The following is an 18,036-nucleotide window of genomic DNA, read 5'->3' on the forward strand; positions in this document are numbered from 1 at the left end:
TGCTGTATGTACACGGATACTTATTACAACTGGGACCAGAATTGTTAGCATGCTAGGTAGATTGTCTGACAGCATTCCATCACTACACACTGGGATCAACCTTGGCGAAATTTGAACTCTGGATGTAGCAATTGGCAAAATACCACTAAACGTCTCGCCCAGCTGATTATTCTGCGAGTTTGCTGCAAGAGGGTCTGTAACATTATAACCACCACAACAAAGAAATAGCAGCCAATAATCTTGCCTGAAAGAAAAACTTGATCAATCACAGTCCAATAACATTAAAAACAAAGTATTGAAATTTTTTTTTTTTTTTATTAAATAATAAATGAAAAGTCCAAAATAGTTTACAAAATTTTTTTTTTTTTTCCCCAAGGTACATTTCTCGAAAAAACATTCTCGATTGAATGCAACAATATGCTTCAGAGGATAAATATACTCATGTAAATGCTTTTTTTTTATATATATACACATGCTTATACTTGTGTGTGTGTGTATAGATAGATAGATAGATAGTTAGTTGTGTTTGTAGCTTCGTATACATTTTCATAAACCAACCAGGTAATTTATCAGTTTATAAGAAACAGAGCAAATGGAAGAATAAGGGTGAAACCGAAGTTTATATTAAAAGGGCCGTAGTTATTTTTAACTTGGTACAATGGGGTTTCCTGAGGATTCGTCGTTGAGCATCTAAAATGCATTGGGAATATCCATTGCAGTACTCCAAACCACCTTTTCATCCTTACCTTTCATGTGTGTGTGTGTATATACAAATTATATATGATGCATACATGAGATTTATTGAATGTGAGAGACATGCGTAAATATTTCAACGTGACTTATGTACATACATGCATCCTTATATATATATCAACCCGATCACAGCAAAGAAAGAGCAGGATTGGCAGTTCTTCTTTTAACCACTACACATCAAACATTCCTCTCTGTTGTTAATTGAACAGGCAATGGCAGCTTCATTTTGTTCTTGAGTTTTCTTCACTGGTGTGGTGAGTTTCGTTTTATCAACAGTGAATTGAATGGCATTCACTGCTGGTTTGGTCCGTAAGTAGTACATTCCTGTCTTTAAGCCCTGGTTATCAAGTAATAAAGGTTTTATTATGTTATAAGTCTTTTAAAGAATGGTTCGATTATTCAACATTCTCGTTACTTTGTCAAATGTAATATTCACATTTTATACATTAATTCTTGTACTATTTCATAGCTTTGAGACCTCGAAGCTGTGATTGTTCAATTTTAGAGTGACACTGTAGGGCAGGTGTGATAGGCCAGTTTGAACAGCAAGAATATTTGGACCACATGTGGCCAGTTTAAATGCTAAAGGATTAATCCAAGGACTGTACAGTTATAGAATCTGGCAGGACACTTAAAGCTGAACTCCGAGTGTCAATGGCAATTGTTCCAAAGATTTCCCTTGCTGTTCTCACCCTGTAGCAAGACTTGATGCCAGGAAGTGAACAGATTACTGTCAAATATAATGCTTATCTATTCATATTTGTTTTAAATTAATTATGCATTATCTCATAGCTTTGAGAATGTTGTTTATAAAATTGAATGAAATGAGAAACGGGAAGCAAGAAGACTTACCATTTTCCATGCATAGAAGTGCATGCTGGTTAACTTTCCATAGTTTGGTTCCGCAATATGTAAATTCATTGACTGACTCTGATCTATATAAATTCCTCGGTCAGCTGCCATTTTAATCACCATTTTCTGGGAGATTTCCCAAACAGTTTTGTAGAGTTTCTTAAGGTCATCAGGAACATCCATAGACTAAGGCAGAGGAAAATGGTGATTAAAACATCAGAATTTAGAAAAGCAATCAGAAATAAAGATATCAATTCTTAAAACAGTTGAGGATTTATTTCTAATGAGCAAGTACTTTGTTACTGGGATTAATCTTGAGCTCAGGAGAATTATATTTATTTGGCACTCCTTCGGTTCCAATTGATCTGATCAATAGAAGAGCCTGCTCATGAAATTAATGCGGTAGTGGCCGAGTACTCCACAGACAGACACCATCAACGTAGTTCTCGGAGATTCAGCTGGATGCAGGTGACAAGATGGCTCTTTTGAAATACAGGTACAACTCATTTTTGCAAACAGATGACTGGAGCAATGTGAAATAAAGTGTCTTGCTCAAGGACACAAGGCACTGCTGGGAATTGAACTCGTGACCTTATGATTATGATCCAAATACCCTAACCACTAAGCCATGCACCTTCAGAGGAGGACAGAATCATATCAACTTCAGTGCAAGGGGTTTGCACTGAGAACGTAACTGAACAGCAAAAGGTTTCAACTCTCCCAACACTGGACCTTTACAATAAATAATTCTAATTAATGGCACAAAGGATGAAAGCTAAAGCCAAGAGAAATGCAGCTAAAGATTCTGCCAGGTGCCATGAGAATTCTTTAAACACCAGCATCGGTTGTCAAGCAATGTTGGAGCGGGGGGACAAACCCAGATACGTACGCCAGGCTTCTTTCAGTTTCTGTCTTACCAAATCCACTCACAAAGCTTTGGTCGGCCAGAGGCTTAGGTGCCACGCAATGAGACTGAACCCGGAAGCATGTAGTTGGTAAGCAAGCTTCTCATGTCTTTATTGCCCACAAAACAAGGACAGACAAAGGAGGGATTAAGTCGATTAGATCAACCCAAGTGTGTGACTGGTACTTAATTTATCGACCCCGAAAGGATGAAAGGCAAAGTCGACCTTGGCGGAATTTGAACTCAGAACGTAACAGCAGACGAAATACCGCTAAGCATTTCGCCCGGCGTGCTAACGTTTCTGCCAGCTCGCCGCCTTAAGCAAGCTTCTTACCACACGGTCACTCATGAAATAATAAGAATGGTTTAAAAACACAACAATGCATCTCTTTCCATCAAGCTTTGAAATTCTCAATTCAAATTTTGTCGAGTTGACTTCCCCCTTTTCTTTGCTTAAATATCCTGCATTTTGTGAACGAAACTGTGATTGGTTATAGGTTTCCAGTGGGACAGTCACTGGTTTGCAATATTTCCTATTATGTGAGGAACAATGAATCGTTCGTGCAGAATAAACAAGATATTCTTAAAATGCACCCCACATTCATTGCTAGGTTTATTGTCATTACATCTTTCACACACAAGTCTCCAACAAACAAATTTCCTTTACCAAGCATCGGGAAACCTGATGCTATAACAGAAGATACTCAGCCTTAAAATAGGTACCAGACATGTTATGGAGACAACTACTTCCTTCTCGTCCAATCCATGGCCTTCTATCAGTGATACAATCCATATTTTAATACAAAGTGTTGCTTATAATCAAGCAAAGGGAAGTAACTCAAAGGAGAAACATCAGAGGATAATGGTAAAATGTTGGTGGCTATTAATGCGTTATTTGTTGTCAGTGATGGCAGCAATGACGACCTTGCTTCATAGAATTACTTGCTCTAAAAGCCATGCATTAAATACTAATTTTATTTTGTTTCAATCATGGGACTGCGACCATACTGAGGCACCACCTTCTATGATTTCAAACAAATCCACTACTTATCCTGTTGGTCTCTTTTACCAAACTAAGTTACAAGGATATAAACAAACCAACACTGCTGGTCGGGGAGAAAACACAGCTTTGGGCATCGCTTCAGGTACATTGACGGTTATGGAATTAGGTGTGTGATACTGGGGGAAGAAAGATGCGGTTGCTTAATAAAGATGACAAACGAATGATGTTGACAATATTTAACCCCAATCAAGCAGACTTTGTTGATCGAAGACAATCCACTCATGACCATCAAGCTTTCTTTTTTTCAACTATATTTTGTATCTGAAGATGTGGCTGCCGTTTCTAGTAGTCAAGAAAATACATAGCAGCAATGACTACCAAACTTAGAAAGATGATTGACTCACCTGAATGGAACCGTTGTTGGCAATGAGTTCATTCTTCATGTCACCATTCCACAGACCAAGTTCTGTGAGGTCTTTCAACAAATGATGATTGACAACCTAAAGGAGAAGAAAATTTAACCAATCACATCAAACCATTATAGTTTACCAAATTATATGGATTTAATATAACCATTAAAAGAGAACGATAGGTTGATTTCCTTTACTGTATATTCCTCACAATTTACAAAGATTTATTGTTTAGTTCCCAATCAATCATTATCAAGTTGAGAATATTATTCATTAAAGTTATTTTACCCTTTTTCAAGGCAGCACTAATGAAATGATGCCATTTGAGGAAGATCAGGTTGCTATTTCTAGCATTTTGACCATGACATGTAAAGCCTCCCTTTACTGCCAGTGAAATTCTAAAAGAGTTACAAGTAACAGTTTTTTCCTTAATCTTAAACTTAAGTCACCGGGAAATGTTACTTATATTCATGGTAACCTTGACTGGTTCAGAATTTCTTTAAGTCAATAAACTGGAATCAGGCTGCACCTGAAAAAAACTTCAAGACATCTCTACAAATGAACAAAAACCGATTACAGAACTGTTGCATATAGATACAAACTGCATATATTTATATTTATGGACTCCTTGATATTACTGTCATGAGTCCTAGAACTCCTGGCTGGTTGCCCCAGCTCAAATTCCATGGCCCTATAAGTAACCAAAATCACAACATTTGCCTTGAATGAGATGCTGGTCCATCACAGGGTTACCCATTCACAGCAGAGTGTTGCGGAGCACATGTGAAATGAAATGCTTTGCTTCAAAAGCACAACGCATCACTTGCTCTGGGAAATGAAACCACAATTTTGCAAGCATAAATACAACACTAACACCTATCTCATCATCATATGTCCACCTTCCATGCTGGACAGCTTGACAGGAACCGGCCAGGCAGAAGCCTGCACTAGATGTCTGTGGCTGTTTTGGCAGGATTTTTACAGCTGGATGCCCTTCCCAACACCAACCATCCAGCACAGTGGACCTGGTGCTTTTTACAAGGCACAAGCACAGGCAAAGTCAGTTTTGGCTAGGTTTTTACAGCTGGATGCCATTCCAAATGCCAACCACTTTATAGTGTGGACTGGATGCTTTTTATTTGCACCTAAATTTTCCATTTGTCTACACAATCTTTTCTACTCTAGGCACAAGGCCCGAAATTTGGGGGGAAGGAGAGAGTCAATTAGATCTACCCCAGTATGCAACTGGTACTTAATTTATCGACCCCAAAAGACAAAGTCGACCTCGGCAGAATTTGAATTCAGAACGTAAAAGACAATATAGCGGTAAGCGTTTCGCCTGGCATGCTAACGATTCTGCCACCTCGCAGAACTACTGGCCATACAAATACCATTTTGCTTAAACTGTGCAATAACAAAGCATACAGGATGTAAACATCCTCAGATAAATGTGGGGCTTCCATGCCGTCCCTGGCTACCAATTCCACTTGGCAGCCTGAAGATATAGAAGAAACCTGGCCAAGGTGTAATACAGAGGAATAAAACATATGAAAATAAGGATAATTACCATGAATTCTCCAGACAGCACACGTCTTGTATAAATATTGCTGGTATAGGCTTCAATGGACTCATTATTTCCAAGAATCTGGGCTGTGGAAGCAGTTGGCATCGGAGCCAGTAACAGGCTGTTCCTTACTCCATGTCTGTAACAAATAAGCATTACCTGTGTAACGTAGGTTCAGGTGAGAGAAACTAACACGCAGAAACAGGATTTTTTTTTTTCTTTTCTTTTGCTTATCTTTCATATTAAGACCCTATCATGCTGTTCATCAAATTTTTGCATAAATATTTTCATTTGTCAAATCCAAAATATTTTTAACCTTTTAGCATCTAAACCAGCCACATCTGACCAAAACATTCAAACTGACCAGATCTGGCCTCTCACACCTACCTTACAATGTCATTCCAGAGATAAAAGCAATTACATTCACATCTCAAAGCTGAGATAATGAATAATTTCTTTTTTTTTTTTTTAAATGTGAATAAATAAATAATTGTTACACTTGACAGAGGAATCTGAATGCAAAACTGTTAAAACTGTATCTGTGATTACTTTCTCTCAGCAATTTTTGAAGAATTTCTTACATTGGTACTGAAAAATTGGCAGGGAGGGGAGTTGATTAAATAGGTCTTCAATTAATTACTGGTATTTCTATCTGATAATTCTAAAAGGAGGGAAAACAGAAACTTCACTGGGATTTTAATTGAAAATGGAGGAATATAGCTGAACCAAATGTAATTCTGCCAAAACCTCTTCATAATTCATAAATAAACTTTAGAATTTGCAAATACACATGGCCACAGGTGTCAACTTATTTAGTATCTACCTTTTACCATTTCTTTCTGTCATTGGATTGTGGCCATGCTGGGGTTGAGTTAAAAATCAACCAGAGTTCTTTTTTTTAAGAACAGTACTTATTCTAGAAAATTACTATTTGTAAATCTCACGAGAGATATTCAGCAACAGTACTTTGAAGTAAAAATTATTTGCCAACATAACATGGCAGTCCTGGTTTAGGATGAATGTTGCTGTAATTTAACCCCAGGAGACATCCTCTCTAGCTGGCTATATGACACGATCTGTGTCCTTATATTTTCAAACAAGGGAATCTAGCACTCCCTTGTTCAAAAATGTAAGGTCACTGATCGTGTGGTATAGCCAGCTGGAGACGATGTCGCCTGGAGTTAAATTACAGCAACATCATCATTGTTTAACATCCACTTTCCATGCTGGCATGGGTTGGACGGTTTGACTGAGGACTGCCGAGCCAGATGGCTTCACCAGGCTCCAATCTGATCTGGCAGAGCTTCAACATTCGTCCTAAACCAGGACTGCCATGTTATGTTGACAAACAATTTTTTTTCTACTTATATTTCATGTTGCTCCAGTGTTGTGCGGAGCAGAGCCTGTCAAAGAATGGACCTAATGTTTCTTCTGTGTGTCACAGAAGACGACTGAAAAGAAGCTGAAGCAGGATTTGCATTGCAACCTCGTAAAACCCTCACCGGCCACGACCACCCAAACAGACTGATGGGTTAGAGAGGTGTCGCCTGACTGGGTTACCTGGCAGGGTATCACCAACAAACAGTGAATGCAGAAACATGCTGTCAAAGTTCTGATGCTGGAAAATGAAATTCTATTCAACAGAATGTACTGCTTCTTCTAATCTTACAGAAGGAACAGCCACATCAGTGGTTCCTGGGGGAAGGGGTCTATGAATGTATTAAGCTGACAGACCTTTCAATAGCCTATGGTCCTTGGGAAAACTCATTTAAATAAAAGGGTCCTTGGTAGTGAAATGGTAGGGAACCATTGATCTTCATGGTTATGAAACCAGCTGACAATTGCTGTCAAGTGCTAAATACAATGTTCAAGAAAAGGATCAGGCTTGTAAGGAGCTAAATGACTAATAGTGACCCACTCAAGCCAGCGAGCTAGCAAAATCGTTAGACTGCCTGGGAAAACACTTAGAGGCATTTCATCCATTATTACATTCAGAGTTCAAACTCCACAAAGTCAACTCTACATGTCACCCTTCCAGGGTCGATAAAATCAATACAATTGACTGACCCTCTCCTTGGAAATTGAGCCAAAATTTGAAATCAATATTAACCCACTCAAATCAGCAAATAAAAGAAATCATTATCAGGGAGGGGGGTAAATCAAATCGGGTGTGACAAACAAGATACGTTGCATTACTTGGGCTTACATGCAGATTTCAATTCCCAAGGGATCTGCTTTTTTCAGCAAGATTAACAAAATACCAGTTAATTACTACTCATCATCGTTTAACGTCCGTTTTCCATGCTGGCATGGGTTGGACAGTTGACTGAGGTCTGGAAAGCCAGCGGCTGCACCAGGCTCCAATCTGATGTGGCAATGTTTCTACAGCTGGATGCTCTTCCTAATGCCAACCACACCGAGAGTGTAGTGGGTGCTTTTTTATGTGCCACTGGCACAGGAGCCAGTCAGGCGGGCCTGGCATCGATCATGTTTGGATAGTGCATTTTACATGCCACCGGTACTGGAGGCCCAGGCAGGGGCTGTTGCTACTACTACTACTACTAATAATAATATTAATAAACTGACAAGTCTAACTTTCAATTCTTAATGCTGAAAGTTGTTCCATTTCAGGTTTCTAAAAGCATTTTTCTTTTGGACAAAATTCACTCTATTCAATGACTAAGCTTCAGACTGAAGGCTCAAACAGGAACATTATTGGGTCAATTAGGCCAACAAAACACTTGTAAATCATCGCTAATTGGTATAGTTTTGCTGGCTGAAAACTATAAAATAACAGATTGTACATAAATTCGTTTGTTGAGAAGGGCAGACAACTGCTGTAGGATTAAAAATAAATGGTTGGTTGGATACGAGTTTAAGGGGATCATTTGAGACAGAGAGGGTTTTAAGAGTACAATCAATGTACAAAGACATTTAGTAGTACAGTGGTTCAATTCTCAGTTAATGCTTGCATTTCTTTTGTGCAAAGAGGGGCAGCTGAAGTCATTTCTCATTAAAATTAGTTAATTGCACCTATATTTAATGCTCTCTGAGAAACCCATGAACAAATCAACACCACACTAGGATGAAAATGAATTTTTTATCCTTAATTTCAGGGATCTCCCAGATATAAGACACGAGTGCTTGCCTTCACATCCTCACAGCTAAAAGCGAAGTCCTGATATTATAAATATAGACTAAAGTATTCCAACCATGACATTCCAAACTAATGCTTTACGAAGATATTGAGTTGGTACATAATTATTGTGGCTTTTTTTTTTCAACAAAAACATCTCTAAATGATTATTCTGGAGCATATTCACCATCTACTTCATTTACTGCTTCCCATTTGCTTGGCAGACGGTCGGATCATCACTTAAAGATGTTTTCGTTGAATAAAATTTGTTGAAAAAAAGCTGCAATAATTATGCACCAACCCAAAAGGTATGTTGTGATTAAAGGGAGATGTGGCTAAGTTTTGTAGGTTTAGCAACCCCAAACAGGTTCGGTCAATGACTGGAGATTAATGGAAACACAAACAGTTAATGGCTGAAGTCTTACTTGGCAATTCGGTCTTTGAGTGCAGCCCAATCATGCATCGGATGTGGATCTGCGTTCCACATGTCATATTGAAGAATCTAGAAAAAGAAGAAAATATATTTAGAGCATCTAAAATACTAATAGAATTACTTCTTGATTATCGTGTAATGAGGATTTCTTAACCCATTAAGTCCCAGAGAACTTAAATGTTTCAATATTACTTTTAAATTATTACAGATGATTAAAAATAGGTTAAAAGGAAAAAAAAATTATTATTAAAACTCCTTTACTTCAAGTAGAAATGGAAATACTTGGTTCCCTATAAATAGGACACTGAGACAATGTGATATAGCTTATTCAATACAGTTCCATATTTAAGAGATGAATTATTTAAATTTGACAGATATATTTGTCCTCATCTTGCTTGTTAACACGTTTCGGCTGATATACCCTCCAGCCTTCATCACGTGTCTTATGCTAGCATGGAAAGCGGACGTTAAACAATGATGATGACTGCCTGGAATCAAACTCGGAATCTTGGGGTTAGTAGCCCGCGCTCTGAACCACTATGCCATATGCCCATGGGCAATTATGGAGTGAATTTTAGAGCTTATAAATCTATTTTCCTATCCTTCCTTAATACCGGTTCCCATATGTTGTTCATATCTGCACTCGGTCTGCTTAGGAGGTTGTTGTGTCCTAGAATATGTGCTGCTTCTTTTAGTTTTCGTATTTTCCAGTGGTGTTCTGTATTATTTAAGCTTTATCCCACAGGTTCAAAATATCCCCAAGACACCTGTTGAAGGCTGAAACATTGTGTTAACAACAAACAAGATGAGGACAAATATCCGTCAAATGTAAATAATGTAGCTTATTTAATGTTCTCATGTAGTGTCCTATTTATAGGACAGTGGAACTTAATGGGTTAAGGAGAATTCATTTAAATAAGAAAGCAAATAACTGAAACTATGAATAGACATCCAAGTTGAAATGCTGCAGCAGGGCCACACTCCTTATTCCAATCTTGCAAACCACCTGCTTCTACTCAGCTTGGAGAGTGACCCAAGCATCTCATCACCATTATCTCTTGCAGCCCCTAGTGAGCCTTTTCTTTCCCCTCCCCTTTCCCCTATTAGATGAGAGTAGGCATGCAGTCCCTCTTCAGGAACCTGCTCTACCCCCTCTCTGCATAGTAAACCCCCTTGTGCCCTAGCATGAGGTCGACATCCCCCACCTCTCCCAGGCCTTGTAGTCCTGGGAACTGCATGCTGACTGCTGCATGTAACAAAAAATGATGATGAAAGTGTAGGGTCAAGGCAACTGACCCCTAGCCTGCAAGTTGGCACCTAACACTGACGAGTCTAATGACAAACCAATGTGAAAAAAGAAATTAGGGATTTTATTAACTTGAATTTTTTTTTCTTCCATAAACTTTACCAGTTGAAGAGAAAGTGAAAACTTTAAAAAGACCCACTTACACCTTTGCTCACGGGGCTACCATCGTAAGTCTCGTAAGGACCAAATTTTTCAGCAAGTTCACAGCTCATCTCTAAGGAAGCAAAGTAGATAGTAGCAAAGATCTGTTTATTCAATTCTTGTGCTTCTTCGCTGTCAAACGGGTATCGCATTAGAAGGAAAGCATCGGCCAAACCTTGAACACCAATGCCAATTGGTCGATGTCGCATGTTGGATCGTTTTGCCTGGAAGAGACAAAGAAAAACACAAATACCAAACCATTAGTGAAGAGAGTCAAGATGTTTGGCCAGAGCAACGTTTAAGTCTTGATAAAACCTTTATCAGTGATGGTATGATGTCATGTCACCGCCGATAAAGGTTTATTAAGACTTGCTACATAAGACTTCAATCTCAGGAAAGTGAGTGTCGTGGAATCAAGTAGAAAACCAACAGACACTGATTTATTTCCCAAACATCAGGGTTTTTATAACTGCTGATATCTGAATTCTAAGAACCGTATTCGTGAAAGATTTCTCTTTGATGAAAGTTAGGATTTAAATATGGGCAGTAATTTTAACCAATGGAAAAACTAATAATTACACATATTCAGCTAACATGACCATGACGTCATATCCCCCACCGATAAAGGTTTAGTAAGACTTGCTACATTAACAGAGCGCTGAATGACTAAATCAAGGGAATGTTGGTCTTCTTGCTTGCAAACTCTGCCAAGGTCATCTAAGTATACTTAAGTACCAGGGGAAAGTACAGTTCTTTAATCCTTTAGCATTTAAATTATTCTGTCAAATGTAATATTTATTCACACAGTTTCAAGTAATCATGGCTTATTTCATATCTGAGATTTCAATGTGATTGTTTATCTTTTGAATGACATTGTAGAATAGGTGTGAGAGGCTAGATCTGATCAGTTTGAGCATAAAACGGGTAGAATATCTGGGCTGGATATGGCCAGTTCAAACACTTAATCAATAAATTAATACAGGTGTTTTGCTAGCTTTACTGATGTACAGTTTTATATTTAAGAGATGAGGAATTATCTATATTATTTACATTTATCGGATATTTGTCCTCGTCTTTGTTAACACAACGTTTCAGCTAATATACCCTCCAGCCTTCATCAGGTGTCTTGGGGAAATTTCGAACTTGGGTTCTTATTCCTAAGGTATTTTTCGATATTATTAATATTATTATTCAGGTCACTGCCTGGAATCAAACTCAGAATTTTGGGGTTAGTAGCCCGCGCTCTTAACCACCACAGGCATATAGAGTAGTGGTTAAGTGTGCAGGCTACTAACTCCAAGACTCCGAGTTTGATTCCAGGCAGTGACCTGAATAATAATAACAACATCGAAAAATACCTTAGGAATAAGAACCCAGGTTCGAAATTTCCCCAAGACACCTGATGAAAGCTGGAGGGAAGCTGAAACAGTATGTTAACAACAAACAAGATGAGGACAAAAATGTAAATAATGTTTGCTAACATAATAATCCTGATTAAGCTTTTAGTCTGAAGAAGATAAAAATAAACACAGAAATACTATTATACAATAAATTGCTGGTAGGGACTGTATTTCATTTTGCAACAATAATATACTAAGAAGTATATTAAAGGCTTCTCAGTCAATGCTGATCTACATTTTTGTGTTACCTGTGCAATTTAATCACTTTTAAGTCATCTCTACAGATTTTCTAAGAAGTTTAAGCAATGCTGTCTCCCATCTTATTAACCCTTTTCTAACCATATTTCTATGAGATGCTGTGTTTATTTCAATTAATTTTTAACGTGACAAAGAATTTAGTAAAATAAGTTATTCAGCTGGTGTTAGGAACATAAATTGTGACTAAGGTTTGGTGGAAAATTTTAACTTAGAACTTTTGAAGGACAGTTTCAGCCGGTTAAAACCAACTTCAGATGATTCTACAAGTAGAACCTCATAAGCTTTAAAAACACATTACTTAAGGAAAAAGATTGCTTTTACAAGTATCAAAAGTAAATTTTAAGTTTTTTTAATAATCATTATACAATTATTATTAGTATACACTAGTTTCCAGTCTTAAAATTTTAGCATTGTAAAATTTCAGCTGGTTTAGTCTAAATGTTGGTGAATATTTAAGACCGTGTTGCAGATTAGGGGTAGAATTGGTTATAGAATCAGACAAAATATTTCTTAGTTCAAATCACACTGAGGCCCTTTTGCATTTTTTCCCCCATCCTAAGTTGATAAAATAATGGGGTTAATAAAGCTAAAATGCATGGTTTCAACACTTAAGACCAAAACCAGTCAAAAAATTCTACAGGAAGACAGAATTAGTAACAGTTCTACTGTAGCAAAAGAATATACATTAGCAGTGAGAAATGGAAGTTGGGTTGAGATACCAGTTATGTATTAGTGGTGCAGTAGTAAATAGTAGCTGGGTTGGGTGTTGAGAAGAAAGGGCAGTGTTTGTTTAGGAAGGAACAGTAGTTAAGTGGGTTAGGGACCACCATTGCTGGTATTAGTGGGACGGTTCAACAGGAGCTGGTATGGCTGGGGGCTGCACCAATGGAAAATTAAGATAGCTTACCTCTTCCACAGGATAACAGTTGGTGTCGATAATTTTGTTGAGATTTTTAACGATTACTTTGGTGACGGATTTCAATTTATCAAAGTCAAAAGTGCGATCTGGTCGAACAAACATATTCAACGCAATGGAAGCCAAGTTACAAACAGCCACCTGAAAAACAAGAAAATATCAATGCTATACATCATCGTTAAATGTCCGCCTTCCATGCTGGTTTGACAGGAGCCAGCCAGGCAGATGCCTGCACCAGGCTTCTGTGACTGTTTTGGCAAGATTTTTACTGCTGGATGCCCTTCCTAACACCAACCACTTAGGGCTTTTTACATGGCTCAAGCACAGGCGAGGTCAGTTTTGGAAGCCCTTCTGAACACAAATCACTTTACAGTGTGGACTGCATGCTTTTAAGTGGCACCTGCAACTGACAGGGTCAGCGAGTACTTGCAAGACAAAAATATATACATACATACACAGACACACCTTTAACATCTGTTTCCCATGCCAGTATGAGTTGGACCAACCCACATCTTTATATACACACACAAGAGTTGGCAACATTAATGAACAAAACGACTTACCTCATCTGGTGCCGTGTATTCAACAATTTCTGTACATAAATTACTGCATTTTATTGTCCCAAGGTTTTGTTGGTTGCTCTTGCGGTTACAAGAATCCTTGTACAGCATGTAAGGTGTACCAGTTTCGGTTTGAGCTTCTATAACTGCATACCAGACTTTCTGAGCTTTCAGAGTTCTTTTACCTTTACCAGCTTTTTCATAACTGATATACAAGTCTTCAAATTCTTTTCCCCAAACATCCGAAAGGCCTGGGCATTCATTGGGACACATCAATGTCCAATCACCATTTTCTTCAACTCGTTTCATGAAAAGATCAGGAATCCAGAGGGCATAGAACAAGTCTCGGGCTCGCTGTTCATCCTTTCCTGTATTCTTTTTGCAATCAAGGAAGTCAAAGATATCGGCATGCCAGGGTTCTAAGTAAATAGCAAAAGCTCCAGGGCGCTACAAGACAAATTATGTTGTAATATTAATTATTTCCAACATAGAAAGGTTGCAAATGTTAGAGGAGGGGGGAGAGGTGAAGTATATTGATCTTGGTACTTATCAGAAATATGAAAAACTATGGTGACTTTGGCAAGATTTGAACCAATAATCCTTTTTATTATAAATGATGACACAAGGCCTGAAATTTTGAGGGAGGGAAGTAATCAATTACATTGACCCCAGTGCTCAACTGCTACTTATTCTATTGACCCCAACCCCCTAAAAAAAGTGTTTATGGCAAAGTAGACCTCGGTAGAATTCCAACTCAGAAAATAAAGATGGATGAAACATCTGAGAGTATTTTAACTAATAAACGACTGTAATACAGGTAGGAGGCCAGAAATTCAGAGAGAAGGATTGTGTCACCATAATCAACCCCAGTTCTTGATTATATATCCCAAAGGAATGAAAGTCAGTTAACCCGAGAGAGAGATTTGAACTCAGAACCATAAAGACCTAAAACAAGGAATTGTTTTGGTTCTTTTTGCTTTTTGTTTTTTTTTTAAGAAGGTGGTGGGGGGCTCTGATTAATAATTTTCTTCCATTCATTGTTTAGCATCTGCTTCCCATGCTGGCGTGGGTTGGACAGTTTGGCTGAAAACCGGGGGGGGGGGGGGGGGGGCACCAGATTCCAATCTGGTTCGGCAAGGTTCCTACAGCTGGATGCCCTTCCTAACATCAACCACTCCAAGTGTACTGGGGGCTTTTTTCTTGCCAACGGCACGGATGCCATTGGGCATGACTACGGTCTCACTTGGCTTGACAGGTCAACACAAGCACGGTACATCGCAAAAGGCAGTGGTCACCTGTCACTGCCTCCACGAAGCCTAATGCTTGAAATGGTGCCTTTTACATGTCACCAGCACAGGTGCCAACCAAACCAATCATCTTCTCACTTGATTAAGGTCCATTCTCTCACAGGATCATCATTTTAACTTGTAAGGATTTTATTCAGGCAGATTTCAGAATTTTTATGGTTAGATGCCCTTCCTGTTGCTACCCATTCCTCAATTTCAAGCAATTATGCTAAGAACTCAATACCAAAATTTACAGTTTATTTAAACGTAAATAAAGGACAATTCAGCTTTTGAAGAAAATACAACATAAATAGTCGGCGCTTTTTACCATTTTTTCAGTCAACAATGAAAGAAGACAATCTACCAGACTAAAGAAATATCACAGAAAAGAAAGCTTTCATTGGACAAAATCTCACTTGACATGCTAAAATTTGACAGCCAAATCTCCCCCAGATCCCATTCAGTTTTAAAAACAAAAGACACATTGAAAAGGACTCAACACCATCTAACATGTTTGTGTGTGTATGTGCCTTGACGTCGATACTGCTTTGCTAGCAGTGGCATCGTTCAGGTCACCCATAAACACAAAACCTGATGGTGTCTTGACATGGAAAGACGTGAGAATAAAGTACATAAAAATGAGGATTATGTCTGACCTGAGGCTAAACAGTAATTGTTTTCTTTTTAAATATTTCTTGGCAATTTTTGATTATTTTGCAAATTAATTAAAACACACAGACTATTGTTAGAGTTCGAAAAGGGTTAAATACCCACCTTGTTACCACCTTGGTCAACATATCTGGCAGTGTTATTAAAAACTCTCAACATGGGCAGTAAACCATTTGAGTTACCGTTTGTCTAATTGAAAGAAAGAAAAAAATATATATATATACATGCATTATTTTAAAGACATATTTATAGCTCTATATTTAAGAGATGAGAAATTATGTACATTATTTATATTTGACATATTTGTCCTCATTTTCATTGTTGTTAACACGTTTCAGCTGTTATACCCTCCAGCCTTCATCAGATATTTTAGGGAAATTTTGTACCTGGGTTCTCATTCATCAAAAAATACCTTAAGAATGAGAACCCAGGTTTAAAATTTCCCCAAGACACCTGATGAAGGCTGGAGGGTATATCAGCCGAAACGTTGTGTTAGCAACAAACAAGATGAGGACAAATATCTGTCAAATGTGAATAACATATTTATAGTCACACAAAAAGGCAAGAATAGAGAAAACATCTTTTCATATTTAGTTACAAAACTCAACATTAAGAGTTCAAATTCTACTAATCAACTTTGCGTTTCATTTCTATGCCAGCCCTCCCACAAGTAAGTACCAAATGTACAAAGAAGTTTCATTTAATCAACTCCATCCTCTGTAAATTTATTGCCCTGTACCAATGCAGAAGCAATAAAGGGTAGCCAATACCATTACTAATATCATCATGAAGAATTCTCCATACTAAACCGCTCCACATTAGAAACTACCAATATTATTTACTCTGGCATCGATGTGGCTGTGTGGGTAAGAAGCTTGCTTCCCAACCAGATGGTACTGGTTTCAGCCTCACTTGAGCAAATGTCTTTTACTAGAGTTCCAAGCTGCAGTAGATGGAAACTGAAGGAAGCCAGTCGTGTGTTAGGCTAAATGATGGTTGTAAACGAGCATCACCCTCATACAAGCAACGCTGTGCATTTTCTTGTTAAAACGAAAAAATATGTCCAGTCATGGGAAATACTGTTTTGCTTGGAACCTGGCAAGAGTTGACGACAGGAACAGTTTCTGATCACAGAGAATCTGCTTCGATAATTTACATTTGATCCTTGTAACCATGGAGAAGTGGATATTAAATGTGAATGACATTTATTTCCTATGGAGTGACCCTTAAGAAAAAAAAAGGGGGGGGGGGGTCACCAGGCTGTTATAAAAGTTTTACTCAAACAAGCAAGAGAAAACAAGACTAAGACATGACCATAAGTTTAACATCGTCATTTAACAATTTTCTTCCATGCTGGCATCGGTTGGACCATGGCACCTACAAACTAACATCAATTCCAATCATAGACGCTCAATTGTGGAAGGGTGGAACGTGTAGTCCAATCAACCTCTGTTATCTGACTTTGTGAAACCAAAAAGGATGAAAAGGTGTTGATATATTGGACGTAAAAACTTACACCAGCAATGTAGCTGCCAAAACTGCGAATATTGTGTACATGCACACCAATTCCACCCGCATTCTTAGAAATGAGTGCGCACTGTTTCAATGTGTCGTATATACCTTCTATACTGTCAGACTGCATTGCTAACAGGAAACAGCTGAAAGAAAAGCAGTAAATATAACAACAAATACTAACATGCTATCTTAAAGATAGTGTTCTGGAAATGACACAAGCTTTGATTATATCACGTCAACACAATGGCAAAATACATGAATCAAGCCAGGAAAGTAAATGACAGAGTTGAAAGTTATTGGAATGGAGGAATTCACTTGCTGAAATCCCTTCCTGCTCCTCACTCCTATTCACCAGATGCCTTGAGGGGGGCACCTGCACACCTCATATTCACAGCTCTAACTGAGCATTCTCATCCTCTTTTCTAAATGTAAGTAACCCTGCAGCTCCTCTACAAACACCTGCTCTACCTACCCCTTGTCTCCTAGCATAAGGTCCTTCCTCAGAAGCCAGTCTTGTGCTGGTGGCATGTAAAATGCACCCAGTACACACTGTACTGTGGTTAGCATTAGGAAGGGCAACCAGCCATAAAAACTATACCAAAGCAGACAGTGGAGCACAATGGCATTCCTTGGATCCATCAGATCCTGTCAAACTACCCAATCCACACCAGAATGGACCAGGGACATTAAACAGGGGAAATGCATAGCCCCCAGTCAACCATACCACTGCATACCATCTATGAAAGCTTTCCAGTTGAGATTATCTCACCTTTTCCTAATTATAAAACGATTTTACATACAATAGAATTAATAAAACAAGGTTTAACATTTGGCAAGTTTAAATTAGGAATACAATGACTTTTTTTTAACCTGTTGCAATTCACTGAACAAGGTCTCTGGTCAACTGGAAATGATCTAAGGTGACACAAT

The 18,036-nt window shown here is 38.2% G+C and overlaps 1 protein-coding gene across 1 annotated transcript in view; it reads right to left on the bottom strand.

Annotated features, from left to right (window-relative positions):
- Window positions 1-295: 295 nt before the first annotated feature.
- The window catches only part of LOC106875815 (ribonucleoside-diphosphate reductase large subunit), a 30,124-nt gene continuing 12,383 nt past the window's right edge, over window positions 296-18,036 (bottom strand). The window contains exons 9-18 of the mRNA XM_014924095.3: window positions 17,108-17,249; window positions 15,697-15,780; window positions 13,640-14,083; window positions 13,068-13,217; window positions 10,505-10,726; window positions 9,048-9,124; window positions 5,490-5,625; window positions 3,917-4,012; window positions 1,606-1,791; window positions 296-1,090 (exon numbers count right to left, since the gene is read on the bottom strand). Of these exons, the coding sequence (XP_014779581.1) occupies window positions 917-1,090; window positions 1,606-1,791; window positions 3,917-4,012; window positions 5,490-5,625; window positions 9,048-9,124; window positions 10,505-10,726; window positions 13,068-13,217; window positions 13,640-14,083; window positions 15,697-15,780; window positions 17,108-17,249 (1,711 nt within the window). The 3' untranslated portion in view covers window positions 296-916. The remainder of the gene's footprint in view (window positions 1,091-1,605; window positions 1,792-3,916; window positions 4,013-5,489; window positions 5,626-9,047; window positions 9,125-10,504; window positions 10,727-13,067; window positions 13,218-13,639; window positions 14,084-15,696; window positions 15,781-17,107; window positions 17,250-18,036) is intronic.

The sequence above is a fragment of the Octopus bimaculoides genome, chromosome 7, assembly GCF_046866305.1.
Source record: "Octopus bimaculoides isolate indiv1 chromosome 7, ASM4686630v1, whole genome shotgun sequence".
Lineage (NCBI taxonomy): Eukaryota > Metazoa > Mollusca > Cephalopoda > Octopoda > Octopodidae > Octopus > Octopus bimaculoides.